General features: G+C 37.2%; 1 protein-coding gene across 1 annotated transcript in view; it reads right to left on the bottom strand.

The window, feature by feature from the left end:
• SIDT1 (SID1 transmembrane family member 1) overlaps positions 1-23,099 on the bottom strand; it is an 853,551-nt gene that overhangs the window by 606,234 nt on the left and 224,218 nt on the right. The window contains exons 7-8 of the mRNA XM_044073143.1: positions 11,760-11,856; positions 4,837-4,908 (exon numbers count right to left, since the gene is read on the bottom strand). Coding sequence (XP_043929078.1) covers positions 4,837-4,908; positions 11,760-11,856 — 169 coding nt within the window. The remainder of the gene's footprint in view (positions 1-4,836; positions 4,909-11,759; positions 11,857-23,099) is intronic.

Genomic DNA, 23,099 nt, shown 5'->3' with positions numbered 1-23,099 from the left:
TAACATATGTATTAGAAATTAATTACATCTAAATAAAAGCAGTCTGTACAGCACTGATCTCAGTATATTAGGTCACTAAACTTGAACACCATCTCAGGAGCAGTATCCAAACCCACTGATAGGGAAGAAACTAGAAGATCCATCCAAACTCTAGCAGTGGGCAAAGCTCAGGGACTGATTGGGTTAAATGCTGAGTTTTACAAGTTGCAGCAAGAGGGATTGATCAACCCACTCAATTCATTTTAGAAACTAAGGCAATGGAGTGATATAACTGCAAGCTTGTAGAAGCCACAGTTATCCTATTACTCAAACGGACACATTACTGCCAACAAACTATAGAACCATATCATTGCTGAATACAGAAATAATGATCAAGGTTTTATTAAAGACAGAGAGTGTGGTCCAGGATTGGTTAAGTTATGGTTGAACAAACAAACATGGGCTCAAAGATCAGTGATGTTATCGTGTGCCGTTCTAATATAGTTTCCTAATGGTTTTAACTCAGTAAATTAGAATTTTATGAGGGGGCTCTTATTGTATTACAGTTTCCCAGAGTCATTTATCAGAAAATGTTGGTTACTTTAGTCCAGTAACCAGAGTGGATAACAATGATCTTTTGTCAGAGCCGGTAAACGTGCATTACACAACGCTGCCCTTATCGGCACACGTGTTTATTTTAGTCATAAATACACAGCATTAAGATTTGCATAAGAGATTTTCTAGCTATGGCTTAAGTATTTCACGAAACAAATGTATGTTCACATCATGATTTGCAGACTGTGGCATTTGGTTAGAAAACCCAGAAAACATACTTTTTCTTGTCTTGGAACAAATTCAACAATTCTTGACTTGGTTAGGGCTGCAAGTTAATGAAACTAAACCATTAACACCATACATGCAATCAGAAATGGATAGGTGGCAACAATATCTTCTGAGTGTGAGGCATCAATGTACGTACATGAGGATTTATTTAAGATAACAATGATCTTTTGTCAGAGCCGGTAAACGTGCATTACACAAGGCTGCCCTTATCGGCACACATGTTTATTTTAGTCATAAATACACAGCATTAAGATTTGCATAAGAGATTTTCTAGCTATGGCTTAAGTATTTCACGAAACAAATGTATGTTCACATCATGATTTGCAGACTGTGGCATTTGGTTAGAAAACCCAGAAAACATACTTTTTCTTGTCTTGGAACAAATTCAACAATTCTTGACTTGGTTAGGGCTGCAAGTTAATGAAACTAAACCATTAACACCATACATGCAATCAGAAATGGATAGGTGGCAACAATATCTTCTGAGTGTGAGGCATCAATGTACGTACATGAGGATTTATTTATCCTTTGATATGGGGAAAATAATAGACTTGAATATGAAACTATTAATGCATAGTATCATGCAACAAATTAGATGTTAGAAACATCAATGTCTTCTCATTTTGTCAAGGATACAGGCAGTAAAGATGTTTTTTCCTTCCAAATATTCTCTTTATCATGAGGCATCTCCCACATGTAATATAGTCCCAAACTGTAATGACTACAAATAAATATATTTGGCAAGGGCAAAAAAAGCTTAGAGTTTCTAGGAAAAAGGTGTATAAGATGTTTCAGCAAGGAGGATGGGAGTCCCATATCTATGGAGATATGGAGTAGCTACAATAAGGCAACCTTACCTAAAGGCTAGGTGACAAGAAAGGCTTTTATATTTTGATGTGGCGTTTCAGCTGTTACTACAATGGAATATTCAAAGAGTATGGACTACGTCTAACAAAATATGGGATCCAGGCTGACTAGGGGATTGGTTCAAACAAAGAGTATGTGTGAATCAGATGACAGAACAGTAAAAAAAAAAAGATGTGGTTAGGAACAAAAATTTGGGGTAACCCAAAAATCCCAATAAATGGAGAGACTGTAGTTCAGCAAAACTAGATTACAAGGTGTATATATCATGTTATGTATATATGGGATGAGAAAGAAGCTAGTAATCATCATGTCCAGGTGACACAAGAAAGTAATAATTCAGTATAGAATATTCCTTGCTGGCAATACTTACAGGTTAGATCATGTGTAGGGAAAAATATTCATATACTAGATTACATGTGGACTACATGCATTCAAAATAGAATAGAGGAAAAGGACCAAATGAATAGGTCTTTTACAATTCCCAACATTGGACAAATGCACAAATAATTATGGACTTACAATGGAATTCTACTGCAAAGGTTAGAATAAGTTGGGAAAAGTTCCTCCACTACACTTTTCTGTATGATTATAGAGACAGGTCCTGCATTTTTATGTGAATAACAAAGTCCCTTATCTCACGTAGTTTACTTACATGAAACTTACCCATATATAGCATTACCCCGACAGAGTTAGGAATATAACAAAACATAATTACGAGCCAAGGTGTTGTTAATGTGGTGTTGAATATGCTAATTATATGCAAATGATATGGGACTGTAGTGAAATTAAACAGATAAGGGGAATGCATGTTGGACAAGATCAAATCAGCAACATGAATATCTTTGCCACTTGATACGGATATTCACTTTTGGTTGCTGCCTGGATATGAGTTAGTTTTAGCTACCATTTTTAAATTCTAGAAGAAAGTGTAATTGCATTGGCAAACATATTTCTTCCTACTTGGCAATCTCCTAGTGTCTGGTCAGTAGGAAAAGGAGATACAAGGGTCTGGTCAGATCTCTTGTCAATATCCTGATATTTATGTTCTAACAATATATAAATTAAGAAATAATGTTTCATGTCATAGAGATGGAAATTGTTTCATTTTGGATACACTGAAAGTTGTTCCTTTATTTGTAATGATGATGGAAACTGTAAGTATTCAACAACAGAGGAAGGAAATGGCTGTATTACTATTATTACTATTGACGTGCTTGAGGCTACATCATTGGAGGGATGGTGTTTTAAGTGTATTAATTTTTACAAGTTTTTATTTTATTTTATTTTACTGGTTGGATGATGGAGCTGATGTAATGTCTGTTTGTCAGCTATCGAATATATATATAAAGAGCATTAATATATGATGCCATAAACATTTACATTAAAAAAACAGAAAATTGTTTTCTGTAGTTTTGCTTTCCTACATAAGTTAGGCAAATAAATGATTTAATTCTGGAATTTTCTATGTGAAACAAAAAGATATAGCAGTAAAGTTTTAAGAATTCATTCTATAAAAAAGGCTATGACAGAGCTTACTGCCTTTATCTCATGGTACAGTATAGGGGAAAAAAACGTATTAGCATTATGCAAACAAAAATGTCAAGCAGACCAAAATCTGCCAAAAAGGCCCAAGAAAATTAGCTTTTCATGTTAGTGTCCCGTACAGTCTACCTTTATTATTGTTATAAACTTCTGAAAGAATAATGACAAAGAGCAATATAAAGATAAGAAAGATGGTACAAGCCCATAACACTTTATTTAAAATCTCAGAACCATGTCAGTCAAAATGTTGTTGTTGTTGTTGTGTCTTTCGGCTATTCTCGGTTAGGGGTCGCCACAGCAGAACTCCGGTCCGCTAATGATTGGCAGTAGATTTTTATGTGCCGAGTTGCCGGCCCTGATGCACAACCTTCAATGAAGGTACGCCCATTAACGCATGTCTCCACACAGAAAACACTCTAGCTGAGAATCGAACAGGACAACATCTTACTGTGAGGCGACAATGCTACCGCAGCACCACCACCGCAGTCAAAATGTATTGCTGCTTATTGCAAAGTAGCTCTAAAGTAACCTTAGCATAAGGAGAATCCTCCTAAAAAATGTTTTTTATTCACAATTATTTTCCTCTATATTTTTCGCAATTTAACTCAGCACAGATACCGCAGGAAGAAAAAAGGGAGCTATTTGTATGTTATCACATACTATGTGTTTATAACTGACAAGAGATATGAGCAAAAAAAAAAATCTCTTTAAATAAGTCGGCCAGTCTGCAGAAATACCACCTGAATCAGAAGCTTCTGAAGACAATTTCTTTGATTTACAAATTTTTCATCAGAAATATCAACTTTTTGACTCTAATCGAATATTCTTTGCAGATCCACTATGCAAAAGTGTGTGTTAATGCATGGAATAGTTTTAAAGTATTTTCTTTGTTTCTTTCTTTATTTATTTAACATTTGTTTACCGGGATGGTCGGACTGGTTCAGAAAGAACCTATTATCAGTGGAGGTATGGGGAGAGAAGCTCCAGTTACAGAGATGTACATACTTTGTACAAATAAAAAAAAAATTATACAGAAACTTGGTAATTACAAGATTTCCAAAAAGTAAGTACATTGCTATGAGGTATCTGTTAACTATCTACTAGCAAAGTAGGTATAAAAAGAGCACTCAGAAGGTATGCATAATTTAGAGAAGCTGCACACTTGACATTTTAAAACAGTAAAGCACTCCAGAGACCAGTGTTATCAAGGAGTTGGCTTTATTGTTTACTAAGTTTGTTAGCAAGGGGTAGTAAACTGATATAAAGACAAGTTGTTTAACCACATCTCATGGCATACAAGCTTTATAGAACATGAATATCACAAAGAACGGTATAACAAAGGTAAATGCTTACACTGAAATGTAATGGCTTCAGCTCAGTGTGGCCTGAATTTACACTACAGTTTCCTCTAGTGACCAAAGCCTCTAGCAACAAGCATTGCTAACTATCAGGTGGTCATTATTATTACTATATAACTCACAGTAGTAAAACCCCAGAAGAGAACAACTGCCCAAAGTTAGCCAGAAATTAATTTAACCACAGTTAAGTACCTGGAGGCAGAAAAAAGGCTTCTCTCACATATGCAAATAAAATATGCATATTTACCATCAATGGAGGGTGTTATTGTCACGTCAAGGTTTTTTATTCGTTCAAGGTTCCAAGTATGGTTTCCCTTTCCTGTTTGGAAATGAAAGGATATCAAGTTATTAGCAAATATTTACTTTCATTGGTCATATGTTTGTGTACAAAGCAGGGGAAAGACAGAATTTAACATCCAGTTTTTACATGTAGTCTACAGGTTGGGGTATGGTTCGTATTTATTTGCTTAGCAAGAATATTCATTGTTCATATTTCATCAGTCAAGTGCTTCAAAAATTAATAATTTTTATGGCAAACCTTTTCCGATTAATCAATATGCTATATGCCATTGTGAAAAGAAAAAAAAACAACCATGAAGTAGGATATATTAACTACCATACCTCATAATTAAAATTATTTCCAACATAACTAAACAACAATGCATGATACATGATGGGGAGTGGATTAGTGTAACTGTATCATTCAAGGGCTATGTTAAAGCACAAGATGAAAATGAATGCTCTGACCTCCCAGAAATTACATTTGTATGTATGGTACTTACTGTTACAAAAGCAAACATTTCTGAGACACATTGCAGGTGTAGCTTTTTGTTTGGTGGAGTCTGAACTTATGTTACTTTGCAGAGGTTTGTTATACTTGCCATAAGAAAGAGTACTTGCAGAAGGACAACCCTTTACTTAGGGTATGCAGACCTTCGTTCCCTTTTCTGAGTGAAACAAAAAAGCTCATCAGTTTTTCCAACTTGTTTTTGTTTCCAAATATAGTATCTGCATGCCTGTGTACAACAGCAGATGTAAATTATGATTTCCATCATTCTCAAAACAAGACTAACAGTTGAATGGATTGATAAAGAAATACTGATGATACTAATTCCGGCATGGAAACTGAATTAGTCTTAAGTGACAACCCTCCATAATGGATTAGGGGTAAGGTGGTTTATGTATCAGGTCTTGTAACTCTGAGATCCTTCAACCAGATGTGATAGTAACCAGAAAGAGAACTTACCAAGAAATATATTTTCACCTCACTGTACCTGCAAGTTTAAATAGAGGTGAAGTGTGAAGTCAATTTATCCAGCATAAAGTTTAAATCCCATGGAGGAGAAATGTGTATTTTTTGGGAGGGGAGGGTTAAATAAAGAACTCACTTTAGGAATGCCTTTACAGATGACATTCATGTAATCAGACAAGCAGATGTTGATAACAACTGGTCTTTAGCTGATGAATAAGCTCAGCTGGAATCAAATAAATGATTTGGTGAGTCTAATAACCTTAGATGGGACAGTGTTAATGCTCCAGAACTCATTATGCAATTCAAAATGGAGTAAAAAAACTTCCACTTTTCAGAATTGTATTTTATTAGATCTTTTTGCTTCATTTTAGTTAATTAAACACTTGAGAAGAAAAATAGTTACTGTTAGGAATCAATATCTTAACCTATAGGCTGATACCACAATGATTTTTGGGGAGTCCTTCTGAATCTTCAGAAGCATCCTGGCTATTAATTGAAAGCATGAAAAAGCATAAGGAAACATTCTTGTCAAAGGAAAAGAAAAGGCATTTGTCTTCTAGGCTTTCCTGTATGGAGACCTGAAGGAGAAATGTCCCAATTGACTATTTAGAGAGGAGACCATAAGATCAATTTGAGGTTTTACTCACAGATGGATCAAATCTTGGAAAATCCTCTGATTCAGTTTCCATTCATGAGGGTCTGCCTTGGACCTGCTTAGCTTGTCTGCACACAGTTTTTCTCTGATGGAATGTAAAATGCCTTTATAGTTAGATTGTGCTGTAAAGCTATAACCCAGGCTACCATGGCATGTCTACTCACAGGGTAAGAACTGATTCCCCTTGCTTGTTTATGTACACATCATTGTGGTGTTGTCTGTAAACACTTGCAGAGGTCCAGCGACCCCATATGATTTAAAGAGTTGACAGCATTTATGAGAGCTATAATTTCTTTCATGTTGATATGTTTTTATCTGTCTTTTTTGTTCCAAAGCCCATATACTTTTATCCCTGTAGACACTGCTCCCCAAGCAAAGTCTGAGATTTCTGTTTTAGATGATTGCACTGGAGCAGGAGGGGAGGATGAGAGACATACCTCTCAACCTGGAAACATCAAAAATCTGGGTAAGACCCATGAAAAATAGGTACAAAATCTGTCCACTGATTAACATCAAATTTACATACATAATTACATAACCCAGCCCACTCCAATGGAATTGTGGGATACCAACTTTCAAATGAAAACTGAAGAACAGACAGATCCATTCCAATGTACCATTACCTGTCTATTTTGCCCCATTTGCCATAAACACTAATGTGCGCATACTGCTTTACTTCTACAATGATTATTTGGATTATATTTTTACATTTTATAGCATAATGCACAAACACTAATTGACATCTCCTAAACAAAGCTACTAAACAAAGCAATAATGTCTCACAATGAAAATAGACTTGGCATTAAAACTTCTCTACCATTGAAACTCACATTCATTGAAACAGCATTGAAACCCACACCACGTCCAAAGAAAATGCTTTTGGCCAGTGGTGGATAAAGATTACCTTTGGGCTGTTTTCAAATCATTGGCTCCTTGCACACAAAACAAGAAACATACATGTGTTCTTTGATACATTTTTCTGACTTTATTAAATTATATTCCTTGTATAATACAACACACTTGTTAGATAGAGTGCATTTTAAATTTATTGATTGAACATTTTTCCAGTAGGCAATAAAACAAAATGCATGAACCAATAATGACAAAACTGCCCAATTCAGAACATTTCCATCATAAAAGTCTACTTCTGTACCCACACAATATAGATATATAGCAATAGAATGACAGTAGTGTAAGCATTAGGCATCTTGCACAGCTTCTCGCATTTATTTTCAATTTCAGTTTTGTTTTTTTGGGGGGGGGAGGGGTTAAACATTTTGGAAAGTTGCTAGAATAAAATGTTGCATTATCACAATGCATTTCACAGCCAAGTCTTGAATTCAGGACCCTATGCACTACAGTCAGAGAAACATACCACTATGCCAAATCAGCAGTTTCCTGAAAGATAGGAAGACTGAAACTTAAATGGCTATCATTTAGTGAATTCAGTTCTCACTTCTCACCATAGCTCTCAACCTCTTAGCACAAAAAACCCGGACAAAGCCAATAATGGGGGAATACAGCCCCAAAATAGGGAAACATTTCAAATACTGATCTTATAAACTTAGAAAATTGCTAGAATAAAAGGTTTTGTGTTGCCATTTATTTTCTGAAGAATATGGAAACCAAAATTCAAATGCCTGTCATTATTTAGTGAATTCAATCCTGTAATTCAGTAGGGTTGGGAGGTATGATGGGAGACCTGGATTCTGACAGATCTGTTATCTCCACTACATGATGTCCCTTTTAACAAATCCAAGAATTGGAATTTGAAAGTTCAAGGGATATTGGTGCTGAAATTATAGAGATTTCAGGTACCACTGTAACTTTCTCATGGGAAGTCTTGCAGGAGGTATCATGAATATCTTTGAATCCTAGCCTTAGCTAAGTAAGGGATTCCTGACATTTTGAAAAAGACTCTACAAAGATAAGCAAGTTGTCTAAATAAAGGTAAATGTAAATACCTTGCATTCTGCAGTTGGCTATCAGAGAAACTAGACACTTTGTGAACATCCTTAGAGCAGTAAATATCCCAAAGCGTAAGGTGGAGAACTGATAATGTGATCAAGATACAAGGAACTTTAATAGACTCCTGAAATCTGGATCTATATGAACGTGATGACATGTATCTTTTAAATCTAAGGTTACTACAAACCCAAATGGGAAATAAGAGGTGGCAAGTTGTGAAGTAGCAGCATTTTGAACTTGGGCATTATCACAAACTGGGTCCAAAAGGAAAGGTCCAGAACTGGTCTCCAAGAGGCTTTTTTTCTTTGGCACTAGAACTATTCTTGAATAATCTTTTCCCTAACTGAAGAGGAGGGAGAGCTTCTATCATCCCCAGAGCCAACAAAAGCTGGATAACAGCAGGGAAAAAAACAGAAGACGAGTTTGGTCTGGCAAATGAGGAGGAATCCCCTGAAAAGAGGGAGAGACTCTCACTGACAAGTGTAGCCTCAATGGATTACTCTCAGAACCCATATGTTTGAAGCAATCTGTTGCCAAAGACAGAAATGGAGGTTCAGAATTTCTGGAAGGATTAAATGACTGCTAGGGTAGGGAAGAGGGCTGGAAATCCTCCATGTAGTCATTCAGACTTATTAGGCTGCCCATTGTCCTGAGGGGTCCTGCTTTCTTTTTGGAACATCCCTCCCACTACTTTTTAAACATCTGTTTACCAGCATATTGCTTGATTTTTTTTTTATTGAAATTAGACAAAGGAGGATAAAATCCCTTGGCAAACTTGGAGAAAGTGAGAGTCCTTGAATCAGCTGCCCCTTATTATTACACTTTTTGATGACATCTACAGCCGAAGGTCCAAATATTAGTTCTCTGCCCAAGAGGGAATTCAGAATTACATTCTGATATCCTCTGGGGGTTTTGTAAATGCAGCCAGGCAAACTCCCTTATGACAATCCAAGTGGCATCAGTCTTGGAAATAGCATCAGTAGATTCATATGCACATTTCAAAAACTGAGTAGTGACCTAAAAAACAGTAGAAACCAAATTAAACAAAGTAGATTTTTTCCTCACAACAGGCATCTGATGCCAAAACATTACTCATATTCTCACAAGTGGCCAACATAAACTTCAACATATAAGCCTAACAACTGAGAATTCTAAAAAACAAGACTTGAAGATGCATACATTTTTCCCAGACTTATCTAAAGCCTTCCCATTCTTCTCAAAAGGAGAGGGTTTAGTATTAACAAACTGCTTACAAGCAGCTAGGTTTACGAATGCTACAGTTGCTGGGTCAAGTCTGGGATTAGTGCATGAAAACTTAAAAGACTAAGGAGCCTTATACAATCTACAGTATCTGCTTTTTTGGTGGGCAATAGACTGTCAAGGAAATTGCAGACTGTGACAAAAACATCATCCATAGCAGAAAGAAAAGGAGGAATAGACATGGGTTCAGGAAATTCCAGTTGTAATAAATCATATTTTCTAAGGGACTGAGAAACATGATTGTTTTCCCACTGAAACAACTGATTCATTCTGGAAATAGTCATGGAGAAAGAATCCTACACAGGGACTATATGAAGTCACACTGTCCTCAGAATCTGGTGGGTGTAATCAGGTGGGTGGCCAACTGGCTCACCGACAGGACCCCCAAAGTCAAAATAGGCAGCTCCACCTCCAATAGCAGACCTGTCACTAGTGGAGTTCCCCAGGGAAGTGTCCTGGGACCATTACTGTTTGGCATCTATTTCTCAGAAGTCCAGGCGAAGACAAAATGTAAATGCTAGTGATACAGACCTTTATACACTACTTTTCCAACAATGTCAGTCACTACTAACAGAAAGAGTTCCTGGAGGTAGAGATGCATCAGGACTATCTAAGGACATGGTTCTTCAATTCATAGGTTTATACTTCACTTTCAGTTGAGTAGACCATTAGGAGTCAGGGATAGTATCAGATTTCAGTTTGAAATAAAAAGTACATGCACTTTCACATATACAGATCAAAGACATATGGCCTATTATATTAATTTATCTTAAAACAATTATCTTTATTAGATTTGTACAGAAGGTCAAGTGTTTACTGTAGGTGACTAAGAGTCAAGATATAACAAAGAAAGGACACAAAATTCTGAAACTTGATCTATCTGACTACTGGAAAAACCTAACCTGTCATGGGATACAGCATTTTATACCCCAAAACTAATTCAACATAATTTGTAGTTTTTGGACTGACTTGTTTTAGTTGCATTTCTCTGTGTATTTACAACTTCTGATTCTGCCATTTTACTTCATTTAGTATTCTGTACCCATAATGCATTTTAAATTTGTTTAGAAACAGATGTGGTAAACATGTACAGTGCAATCACTACAACTGACACTTCACAGAGCCCAGAATAATTCCCAGAGCTTATGCAAATGGACTTTCATTTTATAATAACTGTAACCTATTGTCCCTGGCAATGAGTTTTTGATCCATAAATCCTGAAAAGTATGAAATACAGAATAAATGAAAAAGTTTCCATATGGTTTCTAGTACTTTTAACATATGCTCTAAAATATGCATTTATCCTCTTTGGAAATAAACCAGTTATAATTTTCTCCTATCATTTCAGTTATCATTAAAATTAATGAAATACTGAGAGGAAAAATATTGATTTCTAAGCCTAACCTGTTCCTATGCTTCTTCAAATGAAATAGGAGAAAGATGTCTTTTTTTTTTTAAGTTTAGCCCTAAAGTCTGCTGCATGTCAAACACTGTAAGAGAGATTAGCCCCAAACAGTTATCCATTTAGGCCAACACTATCTTTTCTGACAGTTTTTTTAATAATAAAAAGGAGGCAAAACAAAAACAGGGAAATATGCCCATTTTGACTGATGGAAACAGCCTTACATAGAAGGCAAAATTCCGGCACTATCACCAGTAAGACCTCAGACTCAGCCATTTTAAATGTCAATGAAAGTACCTGCTTTGTCTTACATTTAACAGGCACCGATGTTGATATAGGCACAACACAAGGATAACTGACTTTATATCTTTGCCTTTAAGAAATGCAAAGTGAAAAGTGCCGTCACTCATGCAAATGTAGAAGGTGGATCAAGTTAAGTTTGGGCTTTATGCTAAAACGTTGGGGAGTTACAGTGTTATAGGAGTTACATACACTCACGCCTTACCACACCAACTCATAGGCACAACAGGATTTAATTTATTTATATTCTATTCAATAAAATAAGAACATTTGTTTATGTAATAAAATTAGAAGATGAATAGTGTTACAGTGATATTAAACGTTTATTCTTACCTTTACTTGAAGAGGAGGGCACTGAACCACCACAAGCATAATCTTCTGGCTTTATTACAAAGACCACATAGAATTTTCCTCCAGGGAAATCATTCTTCTAAATAAGAAAAAAAAAAAAGAAAGAAAGAAAAAAATTATAAGATTAACAGTGAATCCTCAAGGAGATGGAGACATGATTGTGACAATGAATTATATCATCTGGATTTTACCCCCTTAGTGTGCCATCTTTCTCACAGAGAAATCTAAGTACCTGTGCTTCAGTCCCTGTAAAGACCAATGCCAGATGAACCTTGGTTGATGTGTGATACTGACTTCTAAAGCCAATGCTGGTATGAGTTTTCTTTAGTTCTTTGAGTCCATGTGGTCCTTCCACAAACTTTTGATTATATTTTAAACTATTGTCTTTCAATCAACTAACTCTTATCATAAAAACATAAATATCTAAGTCTGTAATACTACATAAAAGAAAATAAGAAGAAATATATATACTTTAAGGGAATGGTAAGGGGTACCTTTCCTGTTACAGTGATCTGATATTATAGTCAGTATTCTGATATACAATTATGCCATCTCCTTCAAGGAGGATCACTGTAACAGTAAAGTATCTGGGTGAATTCCTAAGCATCATTTTAAAGCCCCGATATCTTGTCAGCTACAGAATTTCCTGTAATAGAGCCTTGCAAAACCTCTCCTACCCCTAGACTAAGTATCAAAATTGTAGTGCATATTTGAAACTATCAATGGCAAACTCTGCAGAAAGTTCTAAAGTATTTTGTGCGTAAACATTTATAAAACACACTGTTAATGTAGCTGCTGCTGTGGTACAGTGTTTTACCTTGAAGTGTTTTAGTAGATTTCTCATGGCAAAAGACAATTCACTATTACGGCCATTTCAGAAATAGTCTGCTTATCAGCTGATAAGCTTTCTTGGTCTTTTTCAAAGATAAAACATGCTAATTGGTCCTTCTGAAGTCATTAGTCCTTCATAAATAGTACATTGGTTTCAGTTTCTACCTAAAATTATGCAAACTGTGTTCTTCATCATCTTCTTATTTTTAACAAAAGATGGGTAGTTGAATGGTTGGATTAACAGTTACTGCTGAAATTACTTTTGACATAAATGATGGATCTGCCTTGAACTGCACTTTACTGTGGAATACTAACTAAGGGTTAAACATGAGAGAATGCAACTCTGAAATTCCTTTGCCAGAAGTAACACTAAGCATAAAAAGTGCTTCCCATGTAAACTGTTAGTTCAAAGGGAGATAAAGTTCAAATTATTATAGGACAGAAAAATAGGTTTCAAGTGAAGAACCCTTTTAAGGAAGGTCTTAAAAGTAGGACGAGCTTCTACCTGTGAGAAAGTTGAACGACAGGCAAAGGCTGCAGAAACATGAACCTTGACTGATTAATAAGCCAAAGTAGAGTCACATAAGTAGTTTAAATTGTATAGAAGCCTTGCAATAGAAAATATAGACTTTATATTACAAACCAAGAAATACATATTTTCCATTTCTATGTATAAGTTTTACTTGTATCAGACTTTTTAGTTTCCTTTAACATATTCATATCTTGTGATGAAAACAAACTATTAGGAATTAAAATTCTGTCTTCCATCCTATCAGCTTCACTGTCTTGAGATTGGGATGCAGGGCTTTGCCCACTTATTGGGTCATCGTTTGAAGTGGTAATGGCCATAGTGGAAGAGAAGTGTCATTACTCAAGCTATCAAATCTCAAACTTCCAATAAGAAACCAACTTGCATAAATTGTAGGAGTGAGTCTCTCCCAATCTACACCTCCTCCCACACACTTGTTTGTGGACTGTGTTACAATAGTTATTTACCTGTAATTGACTGAAGGACATCTGAGTGCATCAGTACAGACTATACGTGAATGCTTTAACAGAATGATGCATAAGGCATGGTAAGCTGGAGATCACTGTTCCTGAGTCATCAGATCATCTGTGGACACTCACCAGTATATGGTCAGTGCATGTGTTATGAAAACTTGGGAGATAAGAAAAGGGAGAAGGAATGGATTTTCTGCATCATCTACCATGATAGTTATTTAATACATGTCAGAATCAAAAGACAGTTAGTTCTTTATACAGTTGTTAACCAGGTAAGCTCATTAGCCATGTGTCCCTTATGAGGGATGACGTGGGAGCACTGTCTGGTTAGGACACTTGCACAGAGTCACACAGCAGGCCAACAGAAATGAAAGGAATCAAACCCTGTACCATTGGTTACAATAAGGAGGTCAATAAGAGTTTGGAGCCTTAATCATCTGAGCTAACTGCCACACTAAACCTTGAATTTAGCCTTTCATTTTGGTCTATGAGAATGGTATCAGACATGTTGCAATTATTACTGCCAAACATTCTCTTTGATAGAGATGGTTGGCAGCACAGTGAAAGACAGTAGCCATATTTTGAATGCTCTCTCGCATCAGAAAAATGCTTTCTTAAAAAATCTCTAGTATAACTTCCAGAAATGTGTTTTGCTTAGAGGGTACTATATCTGACTTCCTGTCATTGATTATTACCCTTAGAAAATCCAGAAAGGAAATGATTCGAGCAAAGTCATTAAAAAGGTAGTCCTAAAGAGAAAAGGACAGCTGAACATTGACCAGTAACTGCAAGGCAGTTCAGCAAGTTCAACCTATTTGAATGTCACCTTCTTCAACAGATGATGATGATCACAAGTCCTAATAAAAAGCAATATCACTGACTACCTGCTTGCTTGCCAGTTTTGTAATTCCGCAAGCATGCATAAGGGAGAAGAGATTGCAATGCATGCCAGGTTAGCATCTGTTTCCCAATATTTGTGTTTGTGATTGTATGATTTTGCAATTAGTACATATTTCAGGGATGGAGGGATGCGGGGCAGAGGGAATGCATAAATGCTTATTTCTTACTTCTGTCTTTCTTTTTTATTGTGTCAGGTTTTAGGCTATATGGGTAGGTGTATGATGAGTGGATGTGTTACTGTGAGTAGACTTTTCAGGTAATTTCCTCATCAGGAATTTACATGTTTTGTGATCTTTCAGCAGTGAAGCTGTGAAATATTGGCACCTGACTGTGTCCTTTGTTGAGGAGTCCAAGGACTGTCCTGAAACTGGTACTGAATGAGGCAGATCTTTATGTAGAAATAACTGTGAGCTCTGTCTTCTAAATGCTGCTACTGCAGGAGTTAGCCATTTGAAAAATACGTTGCTAGGAATGGCTTAACCAAAGAAGAGCAACGGGAGGAATGAAGGGTCCTGACTTACCCGAAAACCAAAAGGTACATGAAAGAGTACATGCTAGAAAAGCGTCTTTAAGATCTAAATAATAATAATCATCTTCCAAGATCATGGAGAGTGCAAGGCAGTCTCTAGTACTACTGTCGTGAATTTTCAATGGGAATTAACCCAAACTGTTTCCACTTTTTTTAATAACTGACAATCTGGAATAAAAGTCTAAACCCTATCAGCAATATCCTAGAACATCCTATTAATCATACTGAAAAACTGCATAATAAGACTGGAATAAAATTAAAAAATAACTTTATTTTCTCATACTTCTAGTACTTCTACTACTCAAAAAATCCACCAGAGAAGGTCTTCTAGAGAAGCATAGCATTTACCCTGGAGCGCTCAAGCTGCGGCCTCAAAGTACCTGGAATTAGTTGGGGAAAAGGCTATAATATGAATTCTGATGCATAACCCTTTTCTAGGACCTCCTGAGCTACAAACAGGTAAAATTGTTATACCAGTTCTATAAGGGTAATGTTAATCTTCCTCCCACATTTCTGGGTTTTTTATTTGGGAGACGTTATATCTGTAAGGGGGACTATATGTAATCATCACTTCCACATGTAGAGGTAGAGATAGGGGCAGGGCACTGAGAGCTACTTTGGGGTATTAACAGTTGTAAAAGATCAAAAGAACTCCTGTTTTTAGGGTGATCTGCCCTTTCCACAGATAAAATATTACCATTCCAATAAGAAGGAGAGGGGGTTTGACATAATGGTCTCTTTTTTTGTGTTTATAATGGTTAAGGTCTTTACTTCATAAACACAAGGTGCAGGGTTTGATTTTAACCTCAGATAGGTTATTGGCTAGCTTAAAATGTCCATTCACAGCAGCTAACTATGAAACCATGAACATAGCCATTGTAATGAATATCTAAATATTGCTGCTACTGAAAAGGTATTGCATTGTTAATAAAATTATTCCTTTTAGACTATGAAGGTATACCAGAACCACTAACATGAAACAAAACTGACAAAGACTTTAATATTTTGCCTTTTTTGTTCTAGCACTTGGTTCAAGAAATGAGTATCTTGAACAAACTGCACATCTGTTGAAATATATATAAAACCTCATTTTAGCCAAAATATTGAGGCAATAGGGTATATTCTGCTGAAGAAAAACAAGCACAGACAATATTAATGACAGATTTCTATAGGTTCAGAGGTAGTTATTAGGCCTGTAGTCCAAGAGACCATTAAGGAACCTTGCCCAAAATTCCCAATTGCCACAAAGCAATGTCTGGTTAAGTGACTTGCTCAAGGTAATACAGCAGGTAAAGGATGGCTGAGGGAATCAAACCCTGTTCTATAGGGAGCAGTTCATTAATTTCTTATAGCCTTTTTCTTCTGCACCAACTGCCAGACATACATGAGAAAAATTTCATTAGAACTAAAGAAAAAAGTTATTTTGTGAAAATCTCATGTGTCTTCCTTTTCAATATGATATAGAACAGCAGAATATTTTTATTCTGATATTTAACTATACATACAAAAACAAAATTTAGTACCATAAGCGCAGCAGAGTTTGAAGCATAAATTATTTCCGCAAAACTATAATAAAGTTCACTGTCACCTTCTTGAGGTACAGCACTGTGACAATATAATTGCACTGCAAGCTTTATAGAAGACATTGCAATCTGATCAACATTTGGAACAAGAATCCTATACCAACAAACACATTCCGTAGCTAGTCTGCAATCCATATTTAAATTCATAAAAAGTTGGAGGCAGTATATCTAAAGTATAAAAACGTGGCTTTCATCATATTCTGAAACAGCTTTGAAGAGGAAGGATAAGAAATGGATAGGAAAACGAGAAATATCAATAACTTTGCAGTCCATATGCCTGTTTTCAGACATTTCAGATATAGACATGTCAAAATTGCATTACATTGAAAATAATAACCAGAAATTGGATTTCAGATACACCTCCTTCGTTCAATGAATTTAAAAATGTTATGAATATAGTGTGCCATATGGAAATAAACACAATTAGGTCAAGAACAACTGGAAAAACATCTTATTATATTGTATGGGATAATTTACAAAATTTGTTAAAAAAATCCTAATTTCAATAGCATGGTATTTTAGTTTAATTAATTGATCTGATTGTAGTGGATGTCTTTGTAAATACTTTAGTTGTTTTGTTGAATGTTATAATCATATCTATTTTTAATTACTTGTATAAAATTGTTATGATATTTCTCTTGTATGTTAAAACAATAAACCTGTTTTGAAAAAAAAAATTGCATTACATTGCATTTGCTTAATGGCAGAAGGTGACAGGAAGCCTGCTTAGTCTGCTCTTTAAGTATAAACACTCTATACTGCCTCTGTCCTTTACTCCCTTTCTCTACCTGCCCCGTGCCCTCTCGAATGCTTCTGTGGAGTCCATACATTCACAATTCCTTCTGTTAAACCATATTTTTGGACACTTAAGTATGTAGCCACTGTACTCTGTTGCCTGTACCTTTCTTCTCCATCTATCCTTCCTCTTTAAGATGGACAGTTCACATCTACATGAAATGACCTTCAGAACCAATATCACATCCTCCGCCTCTAATTTCTGATCATAGTCTTCCTCTGCCATCTCACACACCTTTTCTGGTGAGTTTCCTCATTAGATCCATGTGCTTTATCCTTCCAAAGGGCAGGCAATTCCCTCTCAATATCCTCCATCAGTAAGCTCAAAATTACCTTAAAAGTAACTTCATTAAGGAGAATTTTCCTGAAAATGCATGTTTTCAGAAATATTTTCTCTCCATGGTATCTTCCCTTAATTCAGGGAAAATTCACAAAAACAAGGAGTTTGCCCTGTTTCTTCATAATAGCTACACTTTGTTTATCATACAAAGGATTATGAAATAAAATACATCCACTCAGTATGTCATAATCAGTGTTTTTTTGGTTGAAATACTTTGATTTCTCTTTTTTTTTTCTTCAGATTACAGTTGCATGACTTTGTTCAGCATTGAAATGTGCGAACACTAAAGTGCTCCTTGCTGTGCAAACAGCAAAAATTGAAACTTGTTATAACAATACTCAAGAGAAAAATGTAATGTATCCAATAAATTGTATGTTAATGCTGTTTATTTTCATGTCTATTTGCTTTTGCAAAATGTATTGGGTTCTGTATATCTATTTAGTATAAAACAATCCCTAAACACATTATGTAGTAAAAGTAAATATAAATGTTGGCTTTAGAACTGAGGTGTCGGCACAATGTAGCCAGTATTTAAAAAGCATTTCATGCCACTGGCCAGAAGCTACAACTAAAGGTATCTCTAAATAGGAATTTGCTTTCTCCTTATATACATTAACTTCAAGTAAGGGAAATTTTCCAAGTTACTACTATCCTTGATTAGTACACACCCAAATATAACTGCATTTTAAGTTTTTTGTACTTATCTGTCAAACATCTAAGTATCAAACTTTAGCCTTACACTCAAAAGTATGAAGTAAATAGAATGTTACCATCTGGGCTAGAATGCAAGATCATTTCTGCTGTTGCAAATGTAGCTTGTCAACTGATACTTGTCAAAGGACAGGCATGAGTTAGAAGGTTCTATAGTACTTTCTTTTCAAGAAACTGAAGAAACGGCCTTCTTTTCTACAGTTATCCCCTATTTGGAAGCATCTGTTCCTGCTATTCAAATTACAGCTTGCTACAGATCACCCAGCATGTCCCAGGACCCCCACTCGCATTCCTGGAAACAATGGGAAACATAAAGGTCCTACCAAACACCCTAATATTGGGTGATTTAAATTACCCAAACATTAACTGGGAGAACTACTCAAGTACAAACTCCCTTGCCCAACATTTCCTAGAATTTATAAACTCAAATGCCCTGGTCAACACCACCACCAGAGGTGACAACATATTGGACCTGGTCATCACCAACATGGGCAATCGGTGTTCCACACCGGAGGTTAACCCCTCGCTGGTTAGATCTGACCATAAACTAATCACTCTGGATATCCACTTTCCACCACCACCCCCCGGTCAAAGAAACCACCGTGAAAAATGTTTCAAAAGCAAACTTCATGTTACTGAAAACCGAGGTGGGAAGTTTCAAAGCCCCCATGCTAAAGGATAATGCTGTCCAAGCTGCAAAATCCTTTACTAATGCACTCTACGGGAACCTACAAGAATGCATGCTATCCCAAATAAAACCAAGACTCACTCCTCCAAGAAAAGGAAACTAGTCTGGTGGACTCCTGCCATAAACAAGCTATACAATAGAAGGAGGAAACTAGTACAGAAAAGAGTAAAATCCCAAGAAGGGAAGACATCCCTGATTAGTATCAGCAAGAAACTACGTTCCCTCATAAAATCATCCAAGGCTAGCCTCGAAAGAACAATTGCCATGGACTCCAAAGATAACCACAAGGCATTCTTTAGTTATGTCAAGAATCTAAGTGGCAATTCTCAGATCTGCTCAGAGTTAGTGCAGAATGGCACAAAATACACTGAACCGACCAATATAGCCAACATCCTGGCAGACAGGTTCAGTGCAGACTTCACCCCCCTATCACCCCCAAAAGGGCCCATAACTATCCCAGAAGAATGTAGTGCCCCTGAAATCACAGACACTCAGGTTAAAACAGCCCTCTCCAAAGCCAAAAACACAGCATCAATGGGACTGGACGGTGTCTCAGGCCACGTCCTACACAAGCTCAAAGATGAACTACACCTCACCTAAACACAGTGTTTAAACTCAGCCTCTCCACAGGCTATGTGCCCACAGCGTGGTGCACAGCAATGGTTATTCCGCTCCACAAAGGTGGAGCCACAATGGACCCTGGGAACTATCACCCTATAAGCCTGACTAGCTTGGTCTGCAAAGCTATGGAATGCATCATCATGTATCTCATTAACAGAGACATTGGGAACCTCCAAACACTGGACCCTACCCAGCTCGGCTTTGTTAAGTGAAGATCATGCCTCCTAAACCTGGTGGACTTCTTTGAGTCAGTTACCAAGGCTATAGACAAGAGAAAGGTGGTCCACACAGCCTACCTAGACCTTGCAAAGGCCTTCGACACCATTCCTCACTCAGGTATTGTAGACAAGCTCACCAGCCTGAACATAAACCCCTATATAACAAGATGGGTTGCCAACTGGCTCATGGACAGAACCCACATGGTAAGAGTTGCGGGAGCTAGGTCTGACTCTAAACCGGTTACAAGTGGCATTCCCCAGGGCTCAGTCCTAGGACCCTTTCTGTTCAGCATATACTTCTCAGAGGAACAGGCAAGCACAGGAGGACAATGGCTGACCAAGTTCACAGACGACTGTAAACTAGGGTCTATAACTGACTCTCCAGCTGACACAGACATCCTCCAAAAGGGTCTCACTGAGACAGATACCTGGTGTCACAACCATGGCCTCAAGCTAAATGCCAAAAAGTACATAGTCATCCCCTTTGGAAAAAACAAAGTATCCACAAACTACCACATCGGTGATAGCCCCCTAAATACAAAAGACGTAATAAGGAATCTGGGGACCCAAGTAGATAGTAACCTCTCCTTTGATAATCACATTGCCAAAGTGGTTAGAAAATCCTTCTATGTGGCCCACCTAATCACAAAAGGGTTTGCATCCAGATCGAAAGAGGTTATTGGGCCACTCTACACATCATTCATCAGACCCATCATAGAGTACAATGCCCCATTTGAGATGTACCTTACAAGACACCTGCAACAACTGGAAAGACCACAGAAGTACCTCACCAAGAGGATCACTGGCCTCAAACAGATCCCCTATGCAGCTGGACTGAAGAAACTCCAGCTGTACTCGGTTGCATACCGCCTACTCAGAGGTGATCTCTGCCTGACATACAAGGCCATGTCCAACCCAGAATTGATGAACATGCTCCACCTAAGGAAAACCATATCCCCTCGAGCCACATGCTCCAGGGACCTAAACCTCACCACAACAATAAATAGGACGTGCTGGAGGGATAGATTCCTGTCCCAGAGACTTCCCATGCTCTGGAACAAGATTCCAATCTACATTAGGCAGAGCTCCTCGCTAACCCTCTTCAACAGAAACCTTGATGAGTGGATGGGAAACAGAAAGTTTACCCCAGGGATCACTTCAGTGGCTCTACTGGACAGAGGCACAGGGAACTATTCTAAGGGTTTGGCAAAAGCCAACACATTCCGGCTAGGCCTATAAATGCCTTCGGGCAGATAGCCTAGTACCTGCCTAAGAACCTATATTGTAAGATGGGAGATAAACAGTTTGTCTTTAAATCAGGAACCATTACAACCAACCCAATGTTTGCAGTGAGACAGATTGTGGAGAATGAGCTGGAGATGAGGAAAGAGTCCAAATGGGCATTAATAGACTTGGGGAAACTATAAGACAAGGTCCCAAGAAAGCTGATTTGGGCAGTCCTGAAAATGGTTTGATGTGTCAGAAGCATTGATAAAATTACTTCAGGCTATGTACAAGGACTCCATAACACAAGAACAACAGTATTTGGACTCAGTGAAAGGTTCTCAGTGGGAGTGGGAAGAAAGTGAATGCAGGCACAGCAGTTAACTGAAAACAGACTAGACAGTGGTCATGGCAGCAAATGGGGGAAATCAGCAGAAGCTGAAAACTGAGATAGAAGGGAAAATAGTGGAACAGATTAACAGCTTCAAGTATATGGGAGGGATGGGTGAGGAGAAGAAAAGTCTGAATGAAGTCAAAGCTAGAATCAGAGGGGCTACAGCATGCTGGGACAGAGTGTCAGAGGTAGTTTGTGACAGCAGAATGCCACAAAAGCTGAAATGTAAGGCGTACAAAACAGTGATGCAATCAGTACTACTGTATGGTATAGCAACATGGGCATCAAAAGCAGAGAAGTCGAGGAAGCTAGAAGTGATAGAGGTGAAGTGCCTGAGATGGGTGGTAGGATGTATACATTGAGACAGCCAAAGAAATGATGACATCAGAGCAGAAGCCAAAGTTGCTCCAGTTTATTCCTGTCAACCTCTTAGAGCAAGAAATCTGGACAAAGCCATAAATAAAAGTGGGACAAAGGCCCAAACATAGGGACAATTTTTAAATATTGCTCTTACAAACATAGAAAGTTGATAGAATAACAGGTTTTGCATTGGCATGAATTTTCTGAAGGATATGAAGTCTGAAACTCAAACATCTGTCATTATTTTGTAACTTCAGTCTTTAAAGATTTATAATGATTTACTGATAATTTGCCAAAAAAAACACAATTTTATGAAAAACGGACTAAAAATAGGTAAAAATCTGGAGAGTCTGCAAAACTCTGTACAGTTCAGAGGTATGCTCCAATTGTATCAAAGACGGTGGACTTTGGTGGTCTGGGCATAATTGGAGGAAAACAGATCAATGATTTGATGAAGAAGATCTGGGAGATGCAGGAAGAAGACAAGAGGAAACAAGGATGTCTATGGTGGGGTTGTATGCAAGAAGGCCTATGACTGTTAGGCATTACTGTTGTAGAAGGCAGGAGAGTGGTAATTAATCAAGAGAGGTGGCAACAACTGATGCAACACTCCAACCCCTTGTAGAAAATGAGAAAAAGGATGCTGATGATGAAGAGGAAGGACTGCAGCACTGAATACTATGGTGAATGTCCAAGGTCTTAGATCAGCATTGCTAATATCTATATAGCATTTTACTGCAGTGTTCACATGCAGATGTCTCTGCTAAGAAAGTTATGGCAAGTGCAATGCCTCTATAGCTGGTAATACCTAAAAAAATTAAAAACTGAAACTATAAAACTAATAGATATAAGAACACAGGCTATCATTTACATTTTGAGATATAACATTAAGCAAACAGTGAAGCTACACAATCCCATCCTGCACCCCCCTCCAAACACACACACACGCACATGCACACGCACGCACACACAAACACAAACACACACACACACACACACACACACACACACACACACACACACACACACACGGCACTGATTTTTATAAGGAATTTTGCAAATACTGCATGTTAAGATTAGCTGATGTTATACATTCCAGAATAACTGCACATCCAAACAGCTTACT

Source organism: Protopterus annectens, chromosome 5.part1, assembly GCF_019279795.1.
Source record: "Protopterus annectens isolate FY-2018-M chromosome 5.part1, PAN1.0, whole genome shotgun sequence".
In the NCBI taxonomy this organism is placed as follows: Eukaryota; Metazoa; Chordata; order Ceratodontiformes; family Protopteridae; genus Protopterus; species Protopterus annectens.
This window is presented reverse-complemented; position numbering and strand designations above follow the sequence as displayed.